The sequence below is a fragment of the Engraulis encrasicolus genome, chromosome 18, assembly GCF_034702125.1.
Source record: "Engraulis encrasicolus isolate BLACKSEA-1 chromosome 18, IST_EnEncr_1.0, whole genome shotgun sequence".
NCBI lineage: Eukaryota > Metazoa > Chordata > Actinopteri > Clupeiformes > Engraulidae > Engraulis > Engraulis encrasicolus.
Window position 1 is genome coordinate 34,306,969 of NC_085874.1, and position 24,935 is coordinate 34,331,903.

Consider the following 24,935-nt stretch of genomic DNA (forward strand, 5'->3'; position numbering starts at 1 on the left):
ACAACATTGCACATACTACATTTACCATACATATTATTATATTAGGCTATTCACAAAGTCAGATCTCTCCCTCCCACTCACACTCACACACACACACACACACACACACACACACACACACACACACACACACACACACACACACACACACACACACACACACACACACACACACACACTCACACACTCATACACACACACACACACACACACACACACACACACACACACACACACACAGAGTGTAGGATATACAGTAAAAATGTAGTTATTGTGTTATAGTCATATCTGAGTTCACTGCATTAGATCATGCGTTGACCACAAATGCAATGGGAATAAAATGGGTATGGCCAGGCAAGCATTACAAATAGGCCCTAGATAAATGCATTGTGCCGAATTCTGCCTGTCCAAGAGATTCTAAATAACCCTGAGTATGTTTCTACCTGTTTAAATATGGTTCACGACTGAGTTACCGCGATTTCTTCGCCGCAGTTTCCTTAGATAAGATTATCAACAGTCTATTTCCTATATAGGCGGTTGCCGTGCGCTTTGGGCTATTTCAACCGAGGTTTATGCACGCATGCCAAAACATTTTTTTCTTGTTGGGTAATACTTCCGGGTATACAGTTGCTTGCTCGTGCCTGGACTGGACTGTGTCGACTTTGCTTGAAATTTCCCTAAGTTCAACTCATTGTTTAGATCTGAACTTTTGTTAACGAGCGCTGAGAAGTTAAAGGGGAAACTTGCGATATGTACTCGGTTACTTTGTTTCGTTATTCAACTTCATTCATTGCGTCTTTGTTGCGCGTCGGCCCTTGAACAAGCGAACTTCGCTTCGCAGGGTTTTTTTATCATGGCATCCAGATGTTGATGTTGATTGAAACAGGCTGTTTAATCCTGTGGACATCACGTAACAACTGTTGGGGATAAAGCAGGCTCGGCCATCATGGATCTATTTGTTTTCGTCGCATTTTATTCACTTTTCATGACTGATGCTGTTCGAAGCAACGCTGACGACAATGAACTAGGTAAGTGTTTCGATTAGCGGCTACAAATGTTATTGGCTACCCATTACGCATAGGCGCAACAACATATAGATCCCAAGTTATTTTTAAATGGCCATGTGAGTTATGAACTGTGATTTTGCCATACTGTAAGCCACGAATGTACTGTGGCTGGTAGCCTATGTTGGGCTTACAACCAGTTGCAGTTGCTGCAAATTTTAGCTTGAGTCCATTCTGCAAGTTCTTCTTTTCCTTATCCATGGGTTCACTCAGCATCCATTGTATCCGCATCCATACAATGGTCTACTCTATATTTCCTCACAGACGGTATGCGTAGACCTTATGTAGCCTACACTCTTTTGTTCTGTTGTGTTGTTGATGTTGACCACCTGTGACTGTGACACCTCCGCAGGCGAGCTCAGTTCCATGCTGTCCGACTTTGAGGTTCTCCCCATGTCTAGCCTCAAGCAACACTCGGTGCGAAAGCGAGACGTTCAGATGCACACGCATATGGAGAGACTGCTCAGTTTCACAGCCCTTCAAAGGTTTGTCTGACCTTTTTATTTGATAATATTTAGTTACTAAATGATGACACATGTGGGCTATCTAATTGTAGGCTGACCACTTCCTGTAGCTACTTGAATAGTATACCCATCAAGTAGGCCTACTTTTGTGTGTTGTCACAGCTGATGAAGGTCATTTCTCTTGTCTGTTTATATTTTCCGAGAATGTCTGTCATGCCATTTGTCCCCCATCATCACTATTTGTCAACACCATTTCAAACATTCCCTTTTATTTCATTTTTTGTTCTTTTTAGGCACTTCAGGCTCTACCTGACAACCAACAGGGAGTTGTTTACTGATGACTTCCGGGCTGTGGTCATGGATGAGAGTGGGAATGAGAATTTGCTTGAAGTACCTCGGCAGAACTTCTTCACTGGCCATGTCATCGGTGAATACCCCACCTCTGTTCTGTTTTTTCCCCCCGGCAAATACATAACCCATTATAACATAGAAATGGGTTCTTTTATCACTTACATACATGTTAACAGGAGACAGACTACCGGTCAAAAATGTTATTTCCTCCACCATACTTATTTTTTAAACTTATTTCAGCTTACTCGGTTTCAATTTCACTTGGTTTAAAATCAGTTCATTGTTGTGTCATGCTCTGAAATTAATGCATACGACAGATAAGCAATTTATTGTTGGAAAAAGTTATCATGGGGAAAAACGGAGACAGTGGTTTGGAAAACTTTTTACCAGAAGTGTACAGTATATAACATTGTCTTCTGTACGATTATTTTCCATGCCTGTGTCATATGGGGTACTTGTCACATTTGAAGGGGAGGAGCACTCTCGAGTCCAGGCACACATCGATGACAATGACTTCTCTGCACACATCCTTATCCATGATGCGGAGTACAACATTGAGGTATGTCATCTGCGGTGGATTAGTGTTTTGGCTAAATGTTTTGTCTTTCAGGTCGTCCTTCAGTAGAGTGAAGGGCATGGTGTCTGTATACCAGTGTGGCTCAATGCCAAACATCATTGCTCATCAATGTCACAAGGATATTGCCAGACAGACCAGGCTTTAAAGGATAACCTCAGTCAATTTCAACATGCAGTTGTAATGCTCACACTACCCTGGACTTGTCAGTACCTGAGTTTTTTCCCCTTCTTCAGTCTTTTCCAAGATCCTGGTCATTGTAATGGGGGCAGCGCTTTGTTTACATTTAAAAAAATAATAATAAAAATAAAAAAAACATTTAATTTTTTTCCCAAAAGGTTATGCAACATCAGCAGACAACTAGCAAAAAGTGGTAGGCTACCTTTAGGGAAATATTTGGAGTAGGCCCATGCTCATTTTTAAAAAAAAAATGTAAACAAACGCTGCCTCCATTAGAATAGCTCATATCTCAGAAAGGGCTGAGCCAAAAAATGTGGCATCACCGGGTACTGACAAGTCAAGGGTAGCGTGAGCAATAATACATTAACCCATTGTGTCCTGGAGCGACATGTACGCTGCATTCAGCTTCTTGAGATTTGAGCTGTTTGAGATGTTTAGGTTTTAATAGGAAGAGGGCACCTTTCCCCAAAAAGGGCTTAGCCTAAAATGGGTTAAGCCACCTCGGGACATAATGATTTTGTCAGACTTTTACAATTAGAATGAGACTGCCTGCACCACACCAATGAAGGGATCTGATGCGATTTTGAGTCCGTTGTGAGCACAAACGTAATGACTGTTGAAAATTTAGAACAGACTCGCAAGATGAAGGTTCCACTGCTGATGCCTTCTGCATTAACTTCTACATTAACACAATGGACTTGCCTCGATAATGTAATGTGCGAACATGCATCTGTGTCTGTACCGATAGTGACGATTGAGTGATGCCTGCTGTTTGACAGACATCCATAAAACGAACGTTTCCTTCAATGGCTCAATTTGAGTGGGAGATGACCGGTTTCTCACTTTTTTCTCACAGCTTCGCGAGTTTACAATGTCACAGATATCCAACTTTCTTTCTCTCAGATTCGTGACTTTTCCCTCCTCCTCTTCCTCATCCTCTTCCTCTTCCTCCTCTCCTCATCCAGCCCCTGTGGCGGTTCACCACGTCCCCCTCCACCGCCGATGACCGCCTGCTGGTCTACCGCTCTGCAGACATCCGCAACATCAGCCGGCTGGCCTCCTCTAAAGTCTGCGGCTACGTCAGCGCCAGCTCCAGCGACCTCCTCCCCGCCGGACTGCAGCTTCCTCACATCGCTGACGACCAGCAGGAGGAAGGTCAGTCCCGGCGCTATCTCTTTTAGGGTGCTATAATTATAGTCCTGCCCTTAAAGTGATACTGTCCCATTTTTGGAAATAAGCTTATTTTACACCTTCCCTTGAGTTAAATAATAGGGTTTTACCATTCTCCTGTACTTTCAACCGTTTTCTAGTTATGACAGTGCAAATTTTACCTCCAAGCTAACAGCAGGCCCGTTGCGTTAAGGTAAGCAAAGTAGGCATTTGCCTAGGGCCCCCACGGACGACATGTTTTGTATTCAACAGCAATGACGATTTTAAATAGCTTATAATGAGCCACTGTCATCTGTATGAACGGCTCTGCTGCGAGGGCAGCAACAGCGCCTCCCTAATGCCCCCTGCTCGAGGGGGCCCCTTCAAATTGGTGCATCAGCGACAGCGTGAGGTAAAGTGCCGAAAAGTGCATCGACGACAGTATAGTCAAAGTACCCCCAGCTGGAGGGGGCCCCCTTCCAATTGGTTGGCAGCGAAAGCGTAAAATCATTCACAAATACAAACTGAAAAGAAAGCGAAAATATCTCTCTCAGATGATGTTGTACAGACGCCAGTTTACATTACATTATTTTGGCTCAAACCAGTTGCTTTGATAATACAAATTATCTCGAAGACAACATATTACTGTCTGTAGCCTACTGCAATCAAACTTTCCCAGGCCAGTGACATCGCACTCACAATCCGCTGTAACAAGCACTTGGCAAACGTCTCGAGATTGTTCAATAACACGCCGTTTCTCGAAGCGGAACTGTTTTGGATGTGGTCAAATGTGCAATATTTCAGATATAACACAAGTCACACAAGTGAGCTGAGAGGAATCGCCAAATTGTAGCACAACAACAGTCCCTCTCTTGCTATTAGCTATGATGTGGATTACAAGGTGGAACGTGGACGATGGTCATGTTAATAACGCATGGATAACAGTGAAAGGTTGGGATAGTAGCCTACATTCTACGCGGTCAAGACACCGTTTAAGGTAAGGGCACTTGGTTAATATTTGTCCCCTGTCACAACTGCAATCACGAGTAACGCAGGTGGTTGTTCCGTGTGGTCGTTATGTATTCGGGGTTTGACTTCATTTATTACCAGAATATTACCTGGTCCAGACCCTTTCTGGAATGATGATTGCGCTGCGGTGATGTGTTATTGTGTTGAATGTGAGTTGTTGCTGTACAGTAATGGTATTACAACGCAAACATTTCGTGGGGTGAATGACGCAATACAAAACGCAGCGTGCAAGAAAAATGACTGAGTAGAAGGAAGTTGAAGGAGTAGAAGGAGGTTGTCTGAATTCTCGTCTGGGGGAGACACCCTTGGCTTGGTTACAGAATTCTTGCTTACCAATATCACATCCCCCATACCCGCCACTGTGCCTGTAACTGTTCATTAGTTTAGCCTTGGGTTTCTGGACTGTTCTGCTGTTTTATGAGTCAATAGTTCTTTTCACAAATGTTGCACCCTATGTTGTATTTTAAAAGTGGTTGGAAAGATTAAACCTAATTCTTTATTTGTGATTGCAATGCAGATCATGATTTTGGTGGGTCAAAAATGGGACCATATTCTCATGTGATGTTAAGATAGGCCAGGTTACATAGCCTACTGTAGGCCTACACAACAGAACATTACTTCATGAAATCATGAGACTATTTGAATGGGCTTTATTTGCCCAGGTCTTTATTCATGAAGTTTCAGAAAATGAACTGATAGGGATATTATAATAACTACAGGTAGATTGCATTCCATTAGGTTAACATGTATTCTGTGACATGTTGTAATGGTATGTGACAATGACTGAAGTGCCACCCAAAAGCGGTCCCATGCGCCGTGGCTTCCCAGAACATCCCCCCCCCTCCAGGCTCCCAACAACCCCTTTGCCTAGGGCCCCCAAAATTCTAGAAACGGGCTTGGCTAACAGTTAACATTGAGTCCTATGAGACCAGTTAGCCGCGAGCTGGTCTCATAGGACTCAATGTTAACTGCTAGCATGGAGGTAAAATTTGCACTGCCATACCCTGAGAACAGTTGAAAGTACAGGAGAACGGTAAAACCCTATTATTTAACTCAAGGGGAGGTGTAAAATAAGCTTATTTCCAAAAATGGCACAGTGTCCCTTTAAAGGTGCACTGTGTAGGCTGGTGGCCAGAGCAGGTATTGGTATTGGTCAAATGTGTGCAATATCGGCACAAGAACCTGAGACAATGTCCATTAACCTATTAATGAGCATTAAGTGGGCTAGAATGACAAAGTGGGCAATGACCGTCCTAATGTACGTATATTATTATGTACTGTATGTTATAGACTCTGTTTTGTCATTGTAGTGTAGTACTATCGTAGTATTTTTTCCAGCTTAGAGTGCGGTCCAGAGGAGGAATTGTGTGCATTAAGCGTTTTGTCTGTTTGATACAGACACTGTGGTATGAAGAAAGGGTTGTGTGTTGTGTGGTGTTGGTGTCGAGTGTAACAAACTGCCACTGGCCCCAAAAGAAATAAATGGTTTTGTGATAAATGTAAACCTGGAACACAACACATAATGAGGTTGTAAGAAGTTTGCTGTCCACATGCATGTGTATGATGTTGAAATTATATAATAATACTGAATGTCTAAATATGATGGATAACTTTCAAGATAACTTAAATGTCATTACCACACTGGGAGCAACCAGCACCACACCCTCATGCACTCTGTCTTGGTAAGAGGAAGCTGTGACAACACTTCCCACAGCATCTGTTTCACTTCCCTTTTCAATATTTACTTTCAGGATGTTAAACAATATCCTCACATATATATACTTTTATACACTCATGCTTAGGGGTGTGCCTGGATGTATTATACGTATTCTTGCTTACTGGTATGCTAAACAACACATGCAGGTGAAATGGGGAAACAGCCTGTCCTCCCCTTTCAGTGTAGGCAATGGTGTAAGACAAGGGGGGCTTCTATCCCCAGCACTGTTCAACCTATACATGGACAACCTCTCCAAACAACTGGGGAGATGTAAGACAGGATGTCTGATAGGGAACAATGTTTTAAACCATTTGATGTATGCAGACGATCTTGCTATCATGTCCCCTAGTACTGTTGGATTTCAGCAGCTACTCAATGTGTGCTCTGAGTATGGGGTCGAGTTTGATGTGCAGTACAATGCAAAAAAGAGTGTTGTGTTGATATGTAGAACCAAGGAGGATCATAAAGTGCCTTTTCCAACGTTCTACCTGTCAGGGCAACCAATATGTGTATCAAGCAGTATAAAATATCTTGGGCACATCATCACTGACAAGCTGGAGGATGATGCTGACATGTATAGGCAGAGACGAATGTTGTATGCACAAGCTAACATGTTAGTAAGAAAATTTCATTACTGTCCTGATGATGTGAAAGTAAGCTTGTTTCGTGCCTACTGTAGCCCTATGTATGCAGCTCCATTATGGATCAACTATAAAAAAGAGACAATGCGTAAACTCCAAGTAGCATATAATGACTGCCTAAGGATATTGCTGAAAAAGCCCAGGAGTTGCAGTGCTAGTAAACTATTTTGTGACTCAGGACTATGTACTTTACAGGCTCTCCTGAGGAACCTAATGTTTAAGTTCATGTGCCGTTTGGATAAGTCTGAAAACTGCATTATAATGATGCTCACAAGTGCCAGATATAGCTCTGTCCGTTACCAATCATATATGTGGAAACATTGGTATAGCTGCCTTTTAAGACTGTCATGACATAGTTTGTATATGCTTTGGCATCATTGCTGTTTTTTTTTGTTTTTTTTAATTATTATTATTTCTTCTTTTTCCTGCACATTCTATTTCTATGTATATGTTGTGTGTCTGCCTATTGGGCCCTGAGCCTGTAATAAAGTTTATATATATATACTTTTATACAGACATTAAAGTAGTAGACTTACCTCATCAATGCCGAAGGAAATTAAGAAACATTTACATATTATACAATATACGTACTTAACACATTACACAAAACACATTACACAGTGTACTGGACTGCTACTTTAACAATCCCAAAGTGAAAATATGTCTTACAGTGCCGTGCGTATGTTTTTGCCCCCCTACTGATAGTAGTAGAGGTAGTACTAGGTACTGGTATCCATGGTCGTCATGGGTGACCTCAACTCTGAGATCAGTAGCAGGGACATTAAAATGGAAAACATTGTTGTGGTTTTGGGCAATTGTTTTGGCAGCATCATGGAAAACATTGCTGGCAAAATTTCCAGCTCTGTAGTCGGTGTCATTTTGGGGAGGTGTGTGTGTGTGTGTGTTTGTGTGTGTGTGTGTTTGTGGTTGGGGGGGTATTTTGGCTTGCAGTATCATGGAGACAATGTGGCCTTTCACTCGTTTTTCCAGGAACAACAAGCAACTACACTCAGATTGTGGGATATCTTAGCCTCTGATGCACATTAAAACATCAAACAAGTTGCATTTAAACCCCCTAGACCCTCATCTTGCATTAGAATGTGTTCATTCAGTTGTAACATACGCACATTTTTATGAAAAATGTCTAAATGTCAAGAGCCTGAGTGCAGCGTAGTATATGTGTCTCCAGGCATCAAAGGTAAAACAACACATACGAGTCATCAGGCTTAAATGGGTTAAATGGACAGAGAAGCCTCTGTGTGCTGAAGAGGTTTTTATCTTTGTGTTTGTTTGCGTGGTTGTGGATGACTTGAAGACAATAGTGTGTTCAGGTGATGCGTGTTGGCCTTTGACGTGCTTACAATGTGGACGAGGAGGTGACACATGAGTGTACCTTTGACTTGATGACAGTGTGTGTGTTTGTGTGTGTGTGTGTGTGTGTGTGTGTGTGTGTGTGTGTGTGTGTGTGTGTGTGTGTGTGTGTGTGTGTGTGTGTGTGTGTGTGTGTGTGTGTGTGTGTGTGTGTGTTTGCCTTTGATCACCTCCCAAGAGCACATCAGAGAGACGCGGCAGGTGCACGACCACAGTGTGAACACCTGTCCTCTGCTGCTGGTGGCCGACTATCGTTTCTTCAAGCACATGGGCCGCGGAGAGGAGAGCACCACGCTCAACTACCTGGTGAGTGAGGACAACCAGACCCACCGCCAGAGAGGGTGGGGGGATAAAGGGCTCACTTGTCCAGGGCCCAGTGGAAAAGGGGGGGGGGGCAGAATTGGGTCCCTATTACATTGTATTGTATGTATGTTTTTAGAGGGAGGCCCTTTTAGATTATTTTATCCCGGGTCGAGTCAAAGCTGTCAACAGCCCTTAGAACAACACACACACACACACACACACACACACACACACACACACACACACACACACACACACACACACACACACACACACCCTCCCTTACCTCACAGAGCCCTTGGTAAAATGGACTGCATTCATATAGCGTTTTACAAAGCGCTTCATAGTGCATGCCTCAGAGTCTCCCATTCAGCCTTTCTTAAACATTCAGGGGTGGGGAACCTATGTCTCAAGGAACCTATATCTTGAGGAATCTATATCTCGTGGAACCTATGTCTCGAGGGACCTATGTCTCTAGGGCCATTCACCCACTCATTCTGTCCCACAGCTCCCACTCTTCTGGGTCCTGTCATAAGAAAGGTTTTAAGTCCTATTCTCTAGGCCTGCAGAAAACAACACACATTCTGAACTCACTCACAGACAAGCCAAGGGATGTCATTTAGACGCGTAGGTTGTTCTTTCATAGGGATTGTGCCATGATGACACAATTAACCACTCAATCACCAGGTTCTGTAGAGTTTGAAAGAAGATGATGGGTCAAGAGCTTGCTACAGTGCTGGGATACCAAGGTGTGTTTTCTCTCTTCTCAGATCGAGCTGATTGACCGTGTTGATGACATATACAGGAATACATCTTGGGATGAAGAGTACAAAGGATACGGCGTTCAAATCCAGCAGGTGAGGAGTGCTTTGTCATACTTACTGAGAATGATTACTACCAGTTAGTTATATACTATAACTTGACTACATCTAGTTAATTACTGTAGTACATACATTTTAGTACTTGTTTAGAATTCTTGGAAATAACTATTTTTGGAAATGAGTGTGTGATTGAAAGATTAGATTCTTTATTGCCCCATAGGGATATTTGGTTTCACATCAGACTGTTCAGTTCCATCAGGTTAGATCTTGTAGTACACATCTCATTTGTTAAACATATAGACACCATTTCCACACATAGACACATAAACATCCTCAGACATTCACATACAATACATATACTAAAGCAAACCATTCCTGACTTTTCTGGTAAATAATAATGTTTGAATATCATCATACCTTACAATGACATTGAATGCTGTGATGTAGTTACAGCACCAACCCCACACAAGTGGCACTGTTATGTGAATCTTGAACAAGTTTTACAAAAAAAACTTTTCCAAACTATTTCAAGCCACTCAACCAGACATTCAAACAGTTGGTGGTGTTGTGAAGGCCTTTCCTTCACAAAACAGTGTATCGCTAAAATATTGGAATATTATAATATCTTCAGAAATATTCATCAGTACGTATTCAATATATTTTTCAATAAATGAAAATGTGACAATCATTGCCATTTTCATGTATCACTTTCATATATACCCAATTGTAAAATATATGTATGTGGTGTATACATTGGCTACGTTTACACGAGACATTTAATTCAGAATTAACTCCCTGTAATTCTGAATAAAGCTTAATTCCGCTTTGAAAACGTCATGTAAACACTTCACAATTCGGAATTAAATGAAAGATCAAAGTAAACTTGACTGAACTATTTAATTCGGAATTATTCATTCGGAATTAAAAACGTCATTTAGACATAGCCAATGATATTGTCGTGTAATCGATTGTGAAGTACATTTTTGTTTCCTGTGGGCTCCGTGGCCATCTGGCTGGTAGATCATCATCAACAAAGAGTCGACGCCAGTGGCCCCCGGAGAGCTCCACTTCAACATGAAGGGCAGCCCAGTGAAGGATAAAGACGTCTGGGACGTCAAGAAGCTCCTGGAGGTACAGCAGGATTATTTATGAACATTTAGGAACATTTATGTTTAGTGTTTTATATACTTCTTTTTTTCAATCTGGAGTTGACATTTTCGAGCTTGTCAAATTAAGTTAAAGATAAGATTAAGGTTATGTGACGGAGGTGTTCCCGCACGGTTCGTCCCCTTTGGGGCCCTGAACCTGCCACCTTGTCAACTACATCGGTTTGGGAATGGGAGGCACAGTACGAGCGGTCGAGCGCGCTGAGCTAAAGGGCCGGTGCGATAGCCTAACGCCACCGCACTGTATTGAGGTTTCGGGAGGGAGGTTTACCAACGTTCCACGCCACACGCTGCTAGTTGACCTCCATTATAGTTACACACCCACAAAATCGTACTGGTATTGTTTTATTGTAACTCTTTCTAGAAGTGTTCGTTTGCCTTTGTTGCTTGACCTATCTGCATTCATCCAGCATTTATATTGAGGTTATATGCCTTTAGCTTTTTACAATTAGGCTGGTAAACCAGTCTCATGTGCCACATTTAATTTCGAATAAAGGGTTTGGAAGCGCTGCTTCGAACCTCTGTGTCCTGGAATTAATGCTACAATCTGTGTTTTAACTCTTGTGTTTTTTTTTTGTTGTCCACCCACTTGATGCAGCAATTCAGCAGAGACATAGCAGATAACGCGTCGCAGGTGTGCCTGGCGCATCTCTTCACCTACCAGGACTTTGACGAGGGCACCCTGGGCCTGGCGTACGTGGCCCATCCCAAACAGGGCTTCCCTGGCGGCCTCTGCTCCGAGAGTAAGACCTCCTTTATTGCCTTAGTGTCTCTTAACCCATTGATGCCTAAAGCACCTGCAAAAAAGGCTGCTGAATGCCTAAGCCCTTTCTAAGAGCCTATAAAAACCTAAATATCTCAGCCTCTGAAGCACATACAAAACATGCAGTAAGTTGCATTTAAACGCTAAGACCCTGATCTTGCATTGGAATGTGTTCATTCATCTCTAACATACCAAGATTTTTAATAAAATTCTCTCAAATCCCATGAGCCTGAATGTTGCATCATGCAGCTCCAGGCGCCAGATCAAATGTTGCGCAATGCACACCGTACCTCCAGTGGCTCCATGTAATAGTCATTGAAAAGTTAACTACCGTTGTACTACTATGACTTAACACGGGGCCTTTAGTAATGCACTACATGTACGACTTGGTCATTGCCATTCTGATAACAGCAAACTTATAACGCTGTGTCTTAACGGATATTTTTATTGTCTTAGAGAATATTTTTTCATCCGTTTACGTGTAAACATGATATGTGAATGAAAATAAAAACTCCATTGTTACAGCTACATGTGATATTTTGAAAGTGCACATTCTACAACTCAGCTTCTAAGACACAGGCTCCTCTTATAACTTTGTAGTTGTTTCCAGAATGGCGAAGGCCTAAGTAGGGCTGTGCAATATGTCGTATTTATATCGTGATAACGATATTTCAGTGTATCGATAGCAAATTTCATAATATCGACATAAACAATATTAAGGTTAGTTGCCTCTGCTGCTAAAAGAGACAGCAACAGAGCCTTCCCCTCCACGTGAGCCACTGCTAGCGCAGCTGACTTGCAGCTAGAGCTCTAAGCTATACTCACTCAGAGCACCCTGTCTGTGTTTCCCTATAACTATTCTCAAGCTACTGAATGGAAGTGAATTGTTTGGTTCAAACAGGGATCTGAGGGCGCATGCGCTCAAAAATTATTGAGGATGCAACTGCCATCGGTAGACAAATGAATTAAGTAGGCGAGACTATACCGAATGAACGCCCATCAAACTGAGAAAGTAATACATTGATATGTGTGCCTCACGCAACGGCTTTCTTTTTTTTAATTATCGGTTTGCAAATATTGTGATATCAATATTGTATGAAAATATCGTGTCCCAATTTCCCAATATCAAGCAGCCCTAGGCCAAAGTCATAATATGCTACTACTTAACCCCTTTGTATGGAGTCTCTGTCACCAACATTGTAACGGCCAAGTGTGTTTGTGTTCCTGATATTTGCAGTTATTTGCCGAAAATCTTCCTTGACCTTATATAAACATTCTTATATAGTATGTTGTTAATGTTAATGTACAGTATGGATTCCTAATGTTAGTGTATGTACTTGTATGTGCTTCTAATGTTCCAAGTGTTTCCTCAATGCCACGTCTACATTGCATGATGTTCATTTCCTGAAAAAGTCCATCTTTTTTTGTTTCGAATAGAGGTCAGTCCTTCCTCATCTGATCAGAAATCCATATACCTCAACACCGGACTCACAAGCACCAAGAATTATGGGAAGACCATACTAACAAAGGTACTGTCAGTTCATCTAGGTTCCAGGCTTTTGTACGGTGTGTGAAAGGTGTACTGTGTAGGTTGGTGGCCAGATAAGGTATTGCAACTATGCTGCTCATTGAAACTCTGCTGCCTGTTGCAAAATTTGATCATGAATATTTACTATATAATGAATAATGAACACTGGGGAAAAACTGCTCAAATGTAACTCAGTGCACCTTTAAACAAATGAGAAAAGCCACATTACAACAATCATTATACCAGGAAATGGAAAACTTTGAAAAGTTTTTTTTTTTTGTGCCATCATGCTTTGAATAGAATATATTTTTTAATATGCAGCACAAAATTGTTTTGAGCAGTGTTTTTAGCTTAAATTACCTCCAAAATATTTCAGTCCACCTTATAAGTCGAGGGTTTGTCTGTAGTTTGTAGTTGGTCTATAGTATTTACTATCTGTCTGGCTGTCTGGCCGTATGTCTGCCAGTCTGTGTGCGTCTCTCTGTCTCTCTCTGTCTCTCTGCCTCTCTGTCTCTCTCTCTCTCTGCGGTGGGGGAGTGGGCTGGGGAGTTGTTGACCGTGTAATGGGCACTACTTGGACCATGAAATGGTCCATTAAGGGCATTTTAAATAGCCTGAAGCTGCATTCACACACATCGCTATGTGTTACTTGCTCAGTGAGAGTCAATAGAAGGTTTATGTGTCCCAGCGATGCGAGACCTGGACAGCCGAGGAGAGTACAAGCAAAGCGATGTGGAGAGTTCAGATTGACAGTTAATTGACAGTTAACTCCTCGCTTTTCCAGTGACAGTTAACCCCTTAGCGCAGAGCCTATGTTAACCTTACTGTCACCAAAATTGTGATGGCTATGTGTTATCTATTACTTCAGGCTCTCTGTACTGTCATAGCAATGTTACTATGATGTAGTTAAGTATGTTCAGTAAATAGTGAATAGGCCCGCCGGTGACCCCATCTGCAGTAAGAGGCTACATCAGCGAGAACTTTAGCAAACGTTCAATGAGCGAGTGGTAGACAAGCAAGTGAGCTAGAAGCAAATACCCTGTAAAGTGTGCAAACGTTTAGCTCAAAAGTCTCCACCTCCCTGGCTCTACCGTGGCTGATATGGTAGGGCACACGTTTACCACTCGTCTGACCTGGGTTCGATTCCCGGTCCGGATCCTTTGCCGGTCCTTCCCCATCTCTCTCTCCCAACTCGCCTCCTGTCTCTCCTCCACTGTCCTGTCTCACAAAAACCAATAAAGGCTGAAAAGCCCCAAAAAATGCTTTAAAAAAGTTATATATATTTTTTTAAAAAAATGTCTCTTCCTCCCTGTCGTAGGAAGCAGACCTGGTGACCACTCATGAGCTGGGCCATAACTTTGGTGCGGTCCACGACCCCGACGACGTGCCCTACTGCGCCCCCAGAGACGACCAGGGAGGGAAGTACGTCATGTACCCCATCGCCGTCAGCGGAGACCACTCCAACAACAAGGTACCCCCATCGTAACTTTTTTTTTTATTTATTTTTTTAATCTTTATTGCGATGGGATAGTGTGAGAGAGACAGGAAGTGAGTGGGGAGAGAGAGATGGGGAAGGATGGGCAAAGGACACGCTCTGGAATCGATCCCAGGTTGTCGGCGTAGTAACCCAGTGCCCTACCGTTATGCCACGGCAGGGCTCTGGCATCGTAAACTTGACCGCCATTCGTTTATCAAAGCAAATAAGTGGTCCAGGCTTCAAGAGGCATCTTTTTCATATTATATTTCCATATCATATTTCAGGTTAATTTTAATGAGGGGAAAAATCTAATTATTGCTTCATAACCAATTATCAAGCATGTTTGAATTCAGCACTTTTATTCATCTATGTATTGTTTTTTAAAGACCCGTTTGCAGCTTGGTTTTGTTTTCCCTCTTTCTTACATAACTAGCTGTTCTCCACTAACCTGGTTCTCACGATGGTTGTTACCTCGTGCGAGCTCATGAAGTTTAACGAAGATGCACGAAGCACGAAGGGTCTGCGTGAGAGCCAGGCTGTTCTCCACATCCTTGACAGTAAAAACTGCAGTGTTAATTCAACTGTCAATTCAACATCCTCTAGAGTGTATTTGGTGCCAGAGTACTCTCTAAGCATTGAAATAACACTGTATTTTTTATTGTGCCTACCTGTGTCTGTGCTCAGCAAATGTGTCAAAAATAAAAGTAAAAGTAAAAATGAAACAAGACAAGCTGGGCTACTTCACAGTCACTAGACCCAGGGATGACTGGAGCACTCAGCAACTTGTACTTGTCTAACGATCAGCTAACTCTGCGCTGATTGGATAATGTTCGAGGTGGGTTCTTGTTGGGTTTTTAGTGTTTTTCAGTAACAGCGCAGTCCATCTGTCTCATTAAGTACAATGGCGTAAATGGTGTAACAGCCATGTAATATCATGTGCTAGTGTTGTACTTACTTACACCATGGGTTTACTTTTACTTTCACTTTTGACACCTATGGTGCTCAGCTCTTCTCCAACTGCAGCAAGATCTCCATCCTGAAGCGGCTGAAGGCCAAGGCGCCATCTTGCTTCCGCGTGAGGAACAGCAGCGTGTGCGGCAACTCGCGCGTGGAGGACGGGGAGGAGTGCGACCCGGGCCTGCTGCACCTCAGCCACGACCCCTGCTGCACCTCCAGCTGCAAACTGCGGCCCGGGAAACAGTGCAGGTCCGCCACACCGACACCTTTTTTTTCTTTCTCTCTCTCTTCTTTTTCCCCACTCCCTGACTATTACCTGTGTTATATGTGTCTTTAAATGTCCATGTGGGCATTATTTGTATTTATGTAAGCTACTTGACACTTGAATTTCCCCTCTGGGATCAATGAAGTTACTCTACTCTACTTCATGGAACAGAACTGCCCTACAAAAGCAAAGTGTAGTTCACTACACCAGCATTGAAACTGAGAAAAAGACCGTTGAAGTATTGGTATTAGGTTCGAAACAGTAGTTGCTGCAAATTCGAGATAGCAATATCTCTAGAACTGAACACATTTGGACCACAAGACTTTGTCCCTAGAAAAAGGAGGTGTTATGAAGACCATGTTCAGTCTAAACTCAATTTTAACAAAATATGTAGTCACTGCACTTTACTTGTGTTCAGCAGAGAAGCTGACCAGATCTAACACAATATCAAACACTGTGAATAAATTCAGTGCAGGTCCGCCACACCAACACATGGAACAGAGGTTGACCAGATCTAACACAATCTCAAACACACAGTAAAAATGCAGTGTTAATTAATTGAACACTTACAGAGTTGATTTAACAGCGTCTAGAGTATGTTTGGTCCCAGAGTACTCTAAGTGTTGAATGAACACGGCATATTTTACTGTGCCTGGAGTAGAATCTAATAAGATAAAATACAGTAGGGGGTGCTGTGGTGCAACACTCAAATACACCTGACCATTCAGTCTGGATGATGTTATTGTGGAAAAATGTTTTTTGAAGATTATTTGAAAGATATTGATGGTAATCTGTTTCATATTCTTAAATCCAAGTATGAATACAAACACAGGTTTTTCAAAGACTGATGATCAATATTGATATTTTTTTAAGTGTAAAGAATGGGTGCATTAAATCTGGTAACATGAATCACAGCACTTTAAAACTAATTAATTGTATGTTCATGCTTGCATTGTACCATAAAAAGTAGAAGGGAACAGCACCAATGCTTTAGAGAAGAATGGAAAGCAGACTCAAGTGGAATAGAATTGACCCTTGCAACTGCAAACTATGCCTCGGGAAAGTCAGTTTTGCTGTATGTTTCTTTCTCTCTCTCTCTCTCTCTCTCTCTCTCTCTCTCTCTCTCTCTCTCGCTCTCGCTCTCGCTCTCTCTCTCTCTCTCTCTCTCTCTCTCTCTCTCTCTCTCTCTCTCTCTCTCTCTCTCTCTCTCTCCTCTCCTGTAGTGACCGTAACAGTGCTTGCTGTCAGGACTGCATGTACGAGGTGGAGGGCAAGGCGTGTCAGGAGCCCATCAATGCCACCTGTACGGGCATGTCCTACTGCACCGGTAAGCCACTCGCATGCTTACTTCCTTATTCAGCCTTCATATTATGTGTAAAAACAATGCATGAAACGCTTTGTGTTTTATCTACTAAGTATCAACTGAAGTTTCTCTTCCTCTGTGTCTCTGTGTCCCTTTATGTGTGTGTTTGTATCTCCACATTTTTTTATATTCACATATTCATCTCTTTCTTTCTCTCTCTCTTTCTCTCTCTCTCTCTCTCTCTCTCTCTCTCTCTCTCTCTCTCTCTCTCTCTCTCTCTCTCGCCCTCGCCCTCGCCCTCGTCCTCCTCAAGGTGACAGCAGTGAGTGTCCCCCTCCAGAGAACGCTCCCGACAAGACGGTGTGTGTGGATAATGGCCAGTGTCAGGACGGAGAGTGCATCCCCTTCTGTGTGGCCTTTGCCAAGCTGGAGCCCTGTGCTTGCAATGGTAACTAGCCCCTCCCTCTGATATTCATGAACGGCCATGCGGGTACTTTGCTCGTAAATGAGCGTTACGCCCCTTTATGGGGGAAATCAAACCGAATGTCTCATTAACTTACATGCTACATCGGCTAGCCTAAATGAACACAGTCCATGCTTAAACCACGGCTGTTTGGCAATATTATTTGAACAGCCCGCAACACAACAAGGTTTCAGCATGTTGCGCGTGAACAACACTCGTCTACAGGTCCTTATCTTTCCGTTATTCTTCCCCCAACACCACCAATTGACATGCATTGCCTGTTTTCTCCCACAAATTGGCGTAACGCACATGGAAAACGTCACGTATCAACTGCAATGGTAACTAACTAGTCCCTTCCTCTGATCAACTGCCATGGTAACTAGCCCCTCTCTCTGATCAACTGCCATGGTAACTAGCCCCTCTCTCTGATCAACTGCAATGGTAACTAACTAGTCCCTTCCTCTGATCAACTGCCATGGTAACTAGCCCCTCTCTCTGATCAACTGCCATGGTAAATACTGCCGTGCAAAACAAGAACGCAGTAACTCAAAATGGTCGATTTTTTTTGTAATATCGGAAATGGGATTTAAACTACCTCATTTGTCTTGTGTCAAAAAATGGTGGTCCAACACCGTCCCGTTTTAGAGAAAAATAATTTTGAAAGTGCAAAAATGACCAAAAAAAAGTTACTGCGGTGTTGGATTAAAGGTTACGTCGTGCAAAACAAAAACGCAGTAAGTCGGTGAGTTACTGCTGCACTTTCCAATGGGAATGGTTTGGGAGTAGACAGTAATATTAGCCAAGAATGCAGTAACTCCATTTTGTGGCAGTAATACCAGCCAAGAACTCAGTAACTCTGTTTTTTGTGGCTAAAAGACACATAAATGTTGTTTTTTCAGGTTTTTTTGTGTGCATTAAATTTCTATCCTAAAAAAAGCATGACCAGGAAGTGTCACCACCACTTTACCGACAACACAGTTGTCGCGCCACATAGGAAACTTTGAAGCCTTTTTTCTCAGTTTGCAGTTTTCAGAGTTACTGCGTTCTTGTTTTGTAGGGCAGAATAGCCCCTCCCTCTGATCAGCCGCAATAGTGGGTACGATATTATTTGGAAACACTTTTACTTTTCCATCTCTATTCACCGACTTAGAAAACAGTCAGTTTAATTTAAAAAACATGTAATAGCACCGGTAAGACATAAAAACTACTCTCACCCCTGTTTAAAAACATGTTTGTCTTCCACTCTGCCAGAGACCAAGAACTCGTGTAAGGTGTGCTGCCGCAACAAGAATGGGGTGTGCACCCCCTACCGCTACCAGAGCAGCAAGCAGTTCCAGTACCTCCGCAAGGGCAAGCCCTGTACCGTGGGCTTCTGCGACGGCAAGGTGAGACACTGTCTTTGGTTACACTTTACTTGACGCCGGCGTCATATGTATGACATAACAGTGTCATAATAATGTCATGAACGAGTCATAAATATAATGGCAATGTCATAAACATTGTATGGCCATGAAAAGTTGACATTGTCAAGCCTGTCTTTGTCATAACCGAATTTCACTCAAAGATAAAGTCATGCAATGTTTATGACATTGACATAATGTTTATGACACATGCATGACTGCATTATGACAATGTTATGACACTTTTATGTCATACGTATGATGCCGGCGTCAAGTTAAGTGTTATTATTAAGTGTATCTTTTCCATAAATTTATATTACAATACAGTAAGTAGAATGGGGGAGGTGGCCCGCACACCTTGAATCTTTGTTTGCAGGTGCAGCTGTCTCAATGGAAATCACTTGGAAATTATAGAATAAGCGCAACACTGCTACAATTACGGTCAAGGTTTTAATGTGAAAGCTGACGTTTCGGTCAGTCATACCTTCATCAGCTTTCACATTAAAACCGTAATTGTAGCATTGTTGCGCTTCTTCCATGTTACAAGACAGTAACATGCCATTACATCAACTGATGTTATATGACGTTATATACAGTATATGTCACAACAATAGTACATTTTTTATAGAACACTTACACACTTACTCTATAATGTTCCTTGTACAATACAATATGGTGATCTCTGGGGTATAAAGTCATATCTCCTGGTTCAAAAGTCGTTTTTCCAGATGAAAGTGTATTAAAAATGTCTGTATGATAGAAGAAGATATATGATTGTTCTACAAAAAGGTACTGCTGGTGCAAGAAGGCAGCATGAATTCTGGAAATAAGCTAATACAAATATCACACAGTGCACCTTTAGTATGAACTGATGAAGGTAAACTTGGTTCTTCTTTGTGTTTCATGTTTTAGGGTAAATGCATGAAGCAGGTTCAGGATGTCATCGAGAGGCTGTGGGACTTCATTGACAAACTTGACATCAACACGTTTGGTAGGTTGCTTGTCAAAATGGTGAAATCTTGTGTGACTGTTATTTTGTGTGTTCTACTGTATTTCAATCATCACTGTACCACAGCATCCATTAAGTAACTAAAGTGAACTTCAAGCCATATTGTGGAATATTTCAAGTTGTAAACAATTTTATGCTATGAAATTAAAAAGTATTGCTTAATTAGTAATCACCTCATTCCGAAAACTGCAGCGTTCTTGTAGCCGTTCTTGCAGCAAGTTTTGCGCCTCAGAATCATATATATCCGTTAATGGTTTCCCTATATATTGTTGATTTAGAGTTTTACAAATACTGTAGTTATGTATAATATTTGATTACAGTTCAGAATCCTGAACTGACATTCAACTCGTTCAGTGAAGCTGATAGATTTTTTTTCTGAATGATGACTGTATGTATTTTTAAACATTTATTTCATGATGTCTATAAAACGACCTGTTGACTGTCCAGCTGCCACTGACACCAGACACATAGATGCTAAATGAGTCCAGTGTTCCACTCTGACAGCTCAACAGTCGACAGGTCGTAGCAGCGAATCAAAATCGATTGAAACATTCATGTCGCTTTGCTTTGTCCATGTTTGCTTGTCTGCCTTGGCGATTGTAGGGAAGTTCCTAGCGGATAACATAGTGGGCTCTGTGATCGCCTTCTCCCTGCTCTTCTGGATCCCTCTCAGCATCCTGGTGCACTGTGTGGTAAGTGGTGCTCTATGTCTTATCCCTCATCCCCTTTGCTGCATCTAAGGGGATGACTAAGAAATTTTAGTACACTAAGAAATTTTAGTAATAGTGCTCGTATTAACCCATAAGACACACACAACGTTATACATTTGCTGTTACCAGAATAGCAATGATCAAGTGGGAGTTCATTACTAAAGGTCCTGTGTTATGTCGTAGTATTGTAGTACTATGGTAGTTAACTTTTCAATGACTATTACAGCATGCCACTGGAGGTACTATGGCCCGGGCCTGCCCATAGTGCTGCAGTGTGATTTCCGCAGTCAGTCTAGCCTGGGAAAATTTGGAAACATGAAAAAAAGAGAGAAAAGATTGACTCTGTTATCGAGTCGCATGTTGTTCGCATATTATCAGAGAAAACTTGTTATGCTGTGACTGACCAGTGCTCTCTTACAGGACAAGAAACTGGACCAGCAGTATGAGATGAAGACCAAGTCTCTGTTTTACCCCAGTGTGAGTACTGTTCACCATCACTATGTTTGATATGACACGTTATCAAGGCCTCTGTTTTACCCCAGTGTGAGTACTGTTCACCATCACTATGTTTTATATGACACGTTATCAAGGCCTCTGTTTTACCCCAGTGTGAGTACTGTTCACCGTCACTATGTTTTATATGACACGTTATCAAGGCCTCTGTTTTACCCCAGTGTGAGTACTGTTCACCGTCACTATGTTTGATATGACGCGTTATCATGGCCAAGGATCTTAATTTGGTGAATGGGATTTACTTTTGTAGTGCATGTCCTTAATTACACATCTGTGACCGGGCTTGACACTGGCACCTGCAAAATACTGGTAAAACTTGGCTATGGCTGGTAATAATTTTAATGTCACTAGCCAATTTGGCAGGTGGCTTGTTCTATGGTTTGACATATGAGAATAGTCTATAGTCTGCACTTTGCCCGTGGTGTATCAAATTTTTGTATTTAGGAAAAAGCTCAGTTACTCTGTATTTGTTTGATTTATTTCCATGTAGAAAGCTGTGCATTCATCGTCTTCACTCATCTGCTCATGATAAAGAAAATGTGTGGCTTGTAGAATAGCTGAATGGCTAGTGACTTGGGAAAACCACTAGCCACTGTGGCCGGCAAGCAAAATAGTTAATGTCAAGCCCTGATCTGTGAGCATCTCTTTTGCTCTCCCCACACTAGAACGCTGAGATCCTGAGCAGTCTGGACTCGGCCTCCCTGCGCATCTTCAAGCCACCGCCCTCCGCCATGTCACTGGGCCTGTCCGCCATGCCGCCCCGCTTCCTGGCCTCCTGTCCGCTCCAGACCAGCACCCCGCCCATCCTGGGACCTGGGCCCTTCTCCGGCCCACTAGGGGGGCCCCCCTCCTGCCCCCCCACCACGGCCACGTCCGTGGGCGACGGGCCCCCCCGCATCATGGCCACCATCCAGGAGGACCCCAGCTACGACTCCATGCCGCTGGACGAGCAGGTACTGGAGGAGGACTTCTCCTCGTCGGGCCGAGGGGGAGGAGGAGGAGGAGGTGGTGGCGGTGCGGGGCCGGCGCGCTCCTTTGAGGACCTGACCAGCAGAGGTTCTCCAGCGAGGAGCGGAGGGGGAGCTGCGATGCCGCGTAGCGACAAGGCCAAGTCCTTTAAGCTGCAGAGGCAAACGCGCCTCAGCAGTAAAGAGACAGTGTGCTGACTGACTGACTGACGAGAGATGAGCGTGCGTGGCAACTGGAAAGATAGAAGAAGGGAGGGAGGGAGGTGATGGAGAGGGAGAAAACAATATCTGAACTGATAACACTGAAGAAATCTTGGTCGCTACTGCAGCCAAGGATAGAAGAAGGCAGACCGAAACCAGGTTTCCATCAACATCTTTGTGATTCTTTTAAGAAACTGTCAATCATTTTACTCTTTGATAGAAGAATTTCCACAAACATTTTAGTTGTTCATTTAAGAAGGTGTCTATAGAAAGGACTTGACATTTACATTACATGTGGCCAATCAGCCGAATTGTGATGAATGCACAGTACCGATGCGACTATGTTAAATGGAAACCTGACAGTTGTGAGACAGCTGAACTCTTCAGCAAGGTACATACTGTATAGTGGAGGAGTTGAAGGAGAGGGTTGTGCACATCCCAGGAAAAGGTGCAGGACGAAGGCCAACTGTAGTTTTCAAAGTGAGAAGTTGAAAAAAGTGAAGAAGGATTTTAAGTGTGCGGACTTCTCACTTTGAAAGCTACATATAGAGTAGAGGAACAAGCGGGGCTTGTTGTCATACCAGTGTAGGGACATGTGCATAATGCATTACATTACACATGCATAATGCATTACACATGCTTTATAACTCCTTTCTGTCACTTCAGACGATGCCAGCAGAACACACATTTCATTTGTGCGCAAATTGGGAGACGATGAGCCTTTGAGAATACTAACCTCTAATCTTATATTGGACATGAGATTATAGTACTATGGTGTTTTTTAAAACTTTATCAATATATATATTTTTTGGGGAAGATATTTTTTACCTGTCTTTTGAAACGCTGGTATTGCCAAAAAGACTTTTGTTGTAAGCCACTCAGCTAATAGATGACTATGAAAGGTCTTTGGCGGTTTCATAGTATGAACCACGCTACAAGCACTGATATGCCCTCTGCTATTATAACAGGGAGTTCTGTATTTTTTTTACATATTTTTAAAGGGGTGCCCCGCCAGATTTCAATTCTAAGGGTTCAGTGTTGAGAAAACTAAGGACAAATTAGGATATTATTGATATTGTTTTCATTATTGTTATTGTTATTTTTGAGAGTTCAATTCTTTCACTGAACCCTGAAATGTCTCGCAGCACCCCTTTATTTCCAAGACTGAAACACGATGAGGAGCTGTGTGTCGAGTCCTGAACGTAAGAAGCAGGCACAAATGTTACTGTATCCTCTGTTAACGTAGGTACTTCTGATTTTACCGCAGTGTGCAATGCTAGCTGTACCTCATCCAAAATGGATGGATGTGTTATTTAGAAAATATTTTACTTTTTCTTCCTTTGTGAGATTTTTTTTTGCAATATTTTCTGCAACTGTTAGGTATTTGTTGATGGGAGAAAAAACATAATCTGTTATTATGATAGCAAAGGATACTGTGCAGCAGTTTTTTTTTAATTCAGGGAGAAGCCTACCAATGGGACAAGAACAAATTACTCAGACCAAGTCTAAAAGAGTTTACAGAAAATGTCAATATAGGGATATCGTGTTTCACAAACCTACTTGTGTATTGTCAGATTCATTGCCGATTTAAAGTAAATTATTTGTTACAAGTGCCTTGTATGTAAAGAGAAAAAATAATTTATTTTGTATTTGCCCCATGGCAACAGTGAGACATATATTCATATAGCCATATAAATAATTTGCATGTCGAAACGACAATCATATGTTTGGATATAGATTTTTAGTACTGTCAAGTGGGGTATTTTTTCCAGTGAAGCACTGATGGGAGAAGTGCTTAACAGGGCAAGAGGATTACAAGTGCCTTAAATCAAATAGCTCAAGCCTATCAACTTCACTCTTCATCATATCACTTAAGCCACAGACTGTCAGATTGCAAACATTTTTTCTCATATACTCACTGACAGATTGATATGCACAGGGCTTGGCTCCCACCAATATTCTAAATTGTGTGTGTAAGTCCTCCTTCTGTTTTGATAGCTCCACATCTCTACATGATTTTTTTTAATTTAGTTTAATGCGACTCACTTGCAATTACTACTTCTGTTTTTGTTTTGGGTTTTTTACACATTGCACCCCAATTCTAAACTTTCAAGACAATTATTTTCATTTCACATTTGCAAACACAAAACTAAACAATAGTTGTCTTTGATACGAGGAATACCAATGACTTCATGCACACACTTTTAAACGTCATCTCTGAACAGGTGTTTTTATTTACAACATTTTATCTACGTATAACATAAGCTGAGGACTAAGCCATTCAGTCACTTCTGATTAGCTCTCTCGCCATTAACAAGGCAAAATGTTGATAAGTCTACTGTAATTTACCAGTTTCTTTCTCCAGTCTTCACCAGCAGTTTAAGTGTTAATACCTTACAAACAAAAGATCAAGTGTTATATCTATGTGCACTGCCAGTAGAAAAAAGTATTCTTGTATCAACTGTGTGTGACTTTTGCAATAAAACTCATTCATTTCTTCCTGACTACGAGATGCATGTTGTTAAAACTATTTAATAATTAATTGATG

General features: G+C 42.1%; 1 protein-coding gene across 1 annotated transcript; it reads left to right on the top strand.

The window, feature by feature from the left end:
- Positions 1 to 614: 614 nt before the first annotated feature.
- Positions 615 to 24,884, top strand: adam17b (ADAM metallopeptidase domain 17b). The gene is made up of 19 exons (XM_063223488.1): positions 615 to 1,028; positions 1,417 to 1,549; positions 1,822 to 1,955; positions 2,350 to 2,438; positions 3,599 to 3,788; positions 8,719 to 8,846; positions 9,614 to 9,700; positions 10,685 to 10,795; positions 11,429 to 11,573; positions 13,031 to 13,122; positions 14,440 to 14,592; positions 15,605 to 15,804; positions 17,044 to 17,147; positions 17,437 to 17,571; positions 18,838 to 18,971; positions 19,899 to 19,977; positions 20,599 to 20,687; positions 21,126 to 21,182; positions 21,884 to 24,884. The coding sequence occupies exons 1-19, from the start codon at positions 947 to 949 to the stop codon at positions 22,382 to 22,384; spliced, it is 2,643 nt and encodes an 880-aa protein (XP_063079558.1). The 5' UTR covers positions 615 to 946; the 3' UTR covers positions 22,385 to 24,884.
- Positions 24,885 to 24,935: the final 51 nt, after the last annotated feature.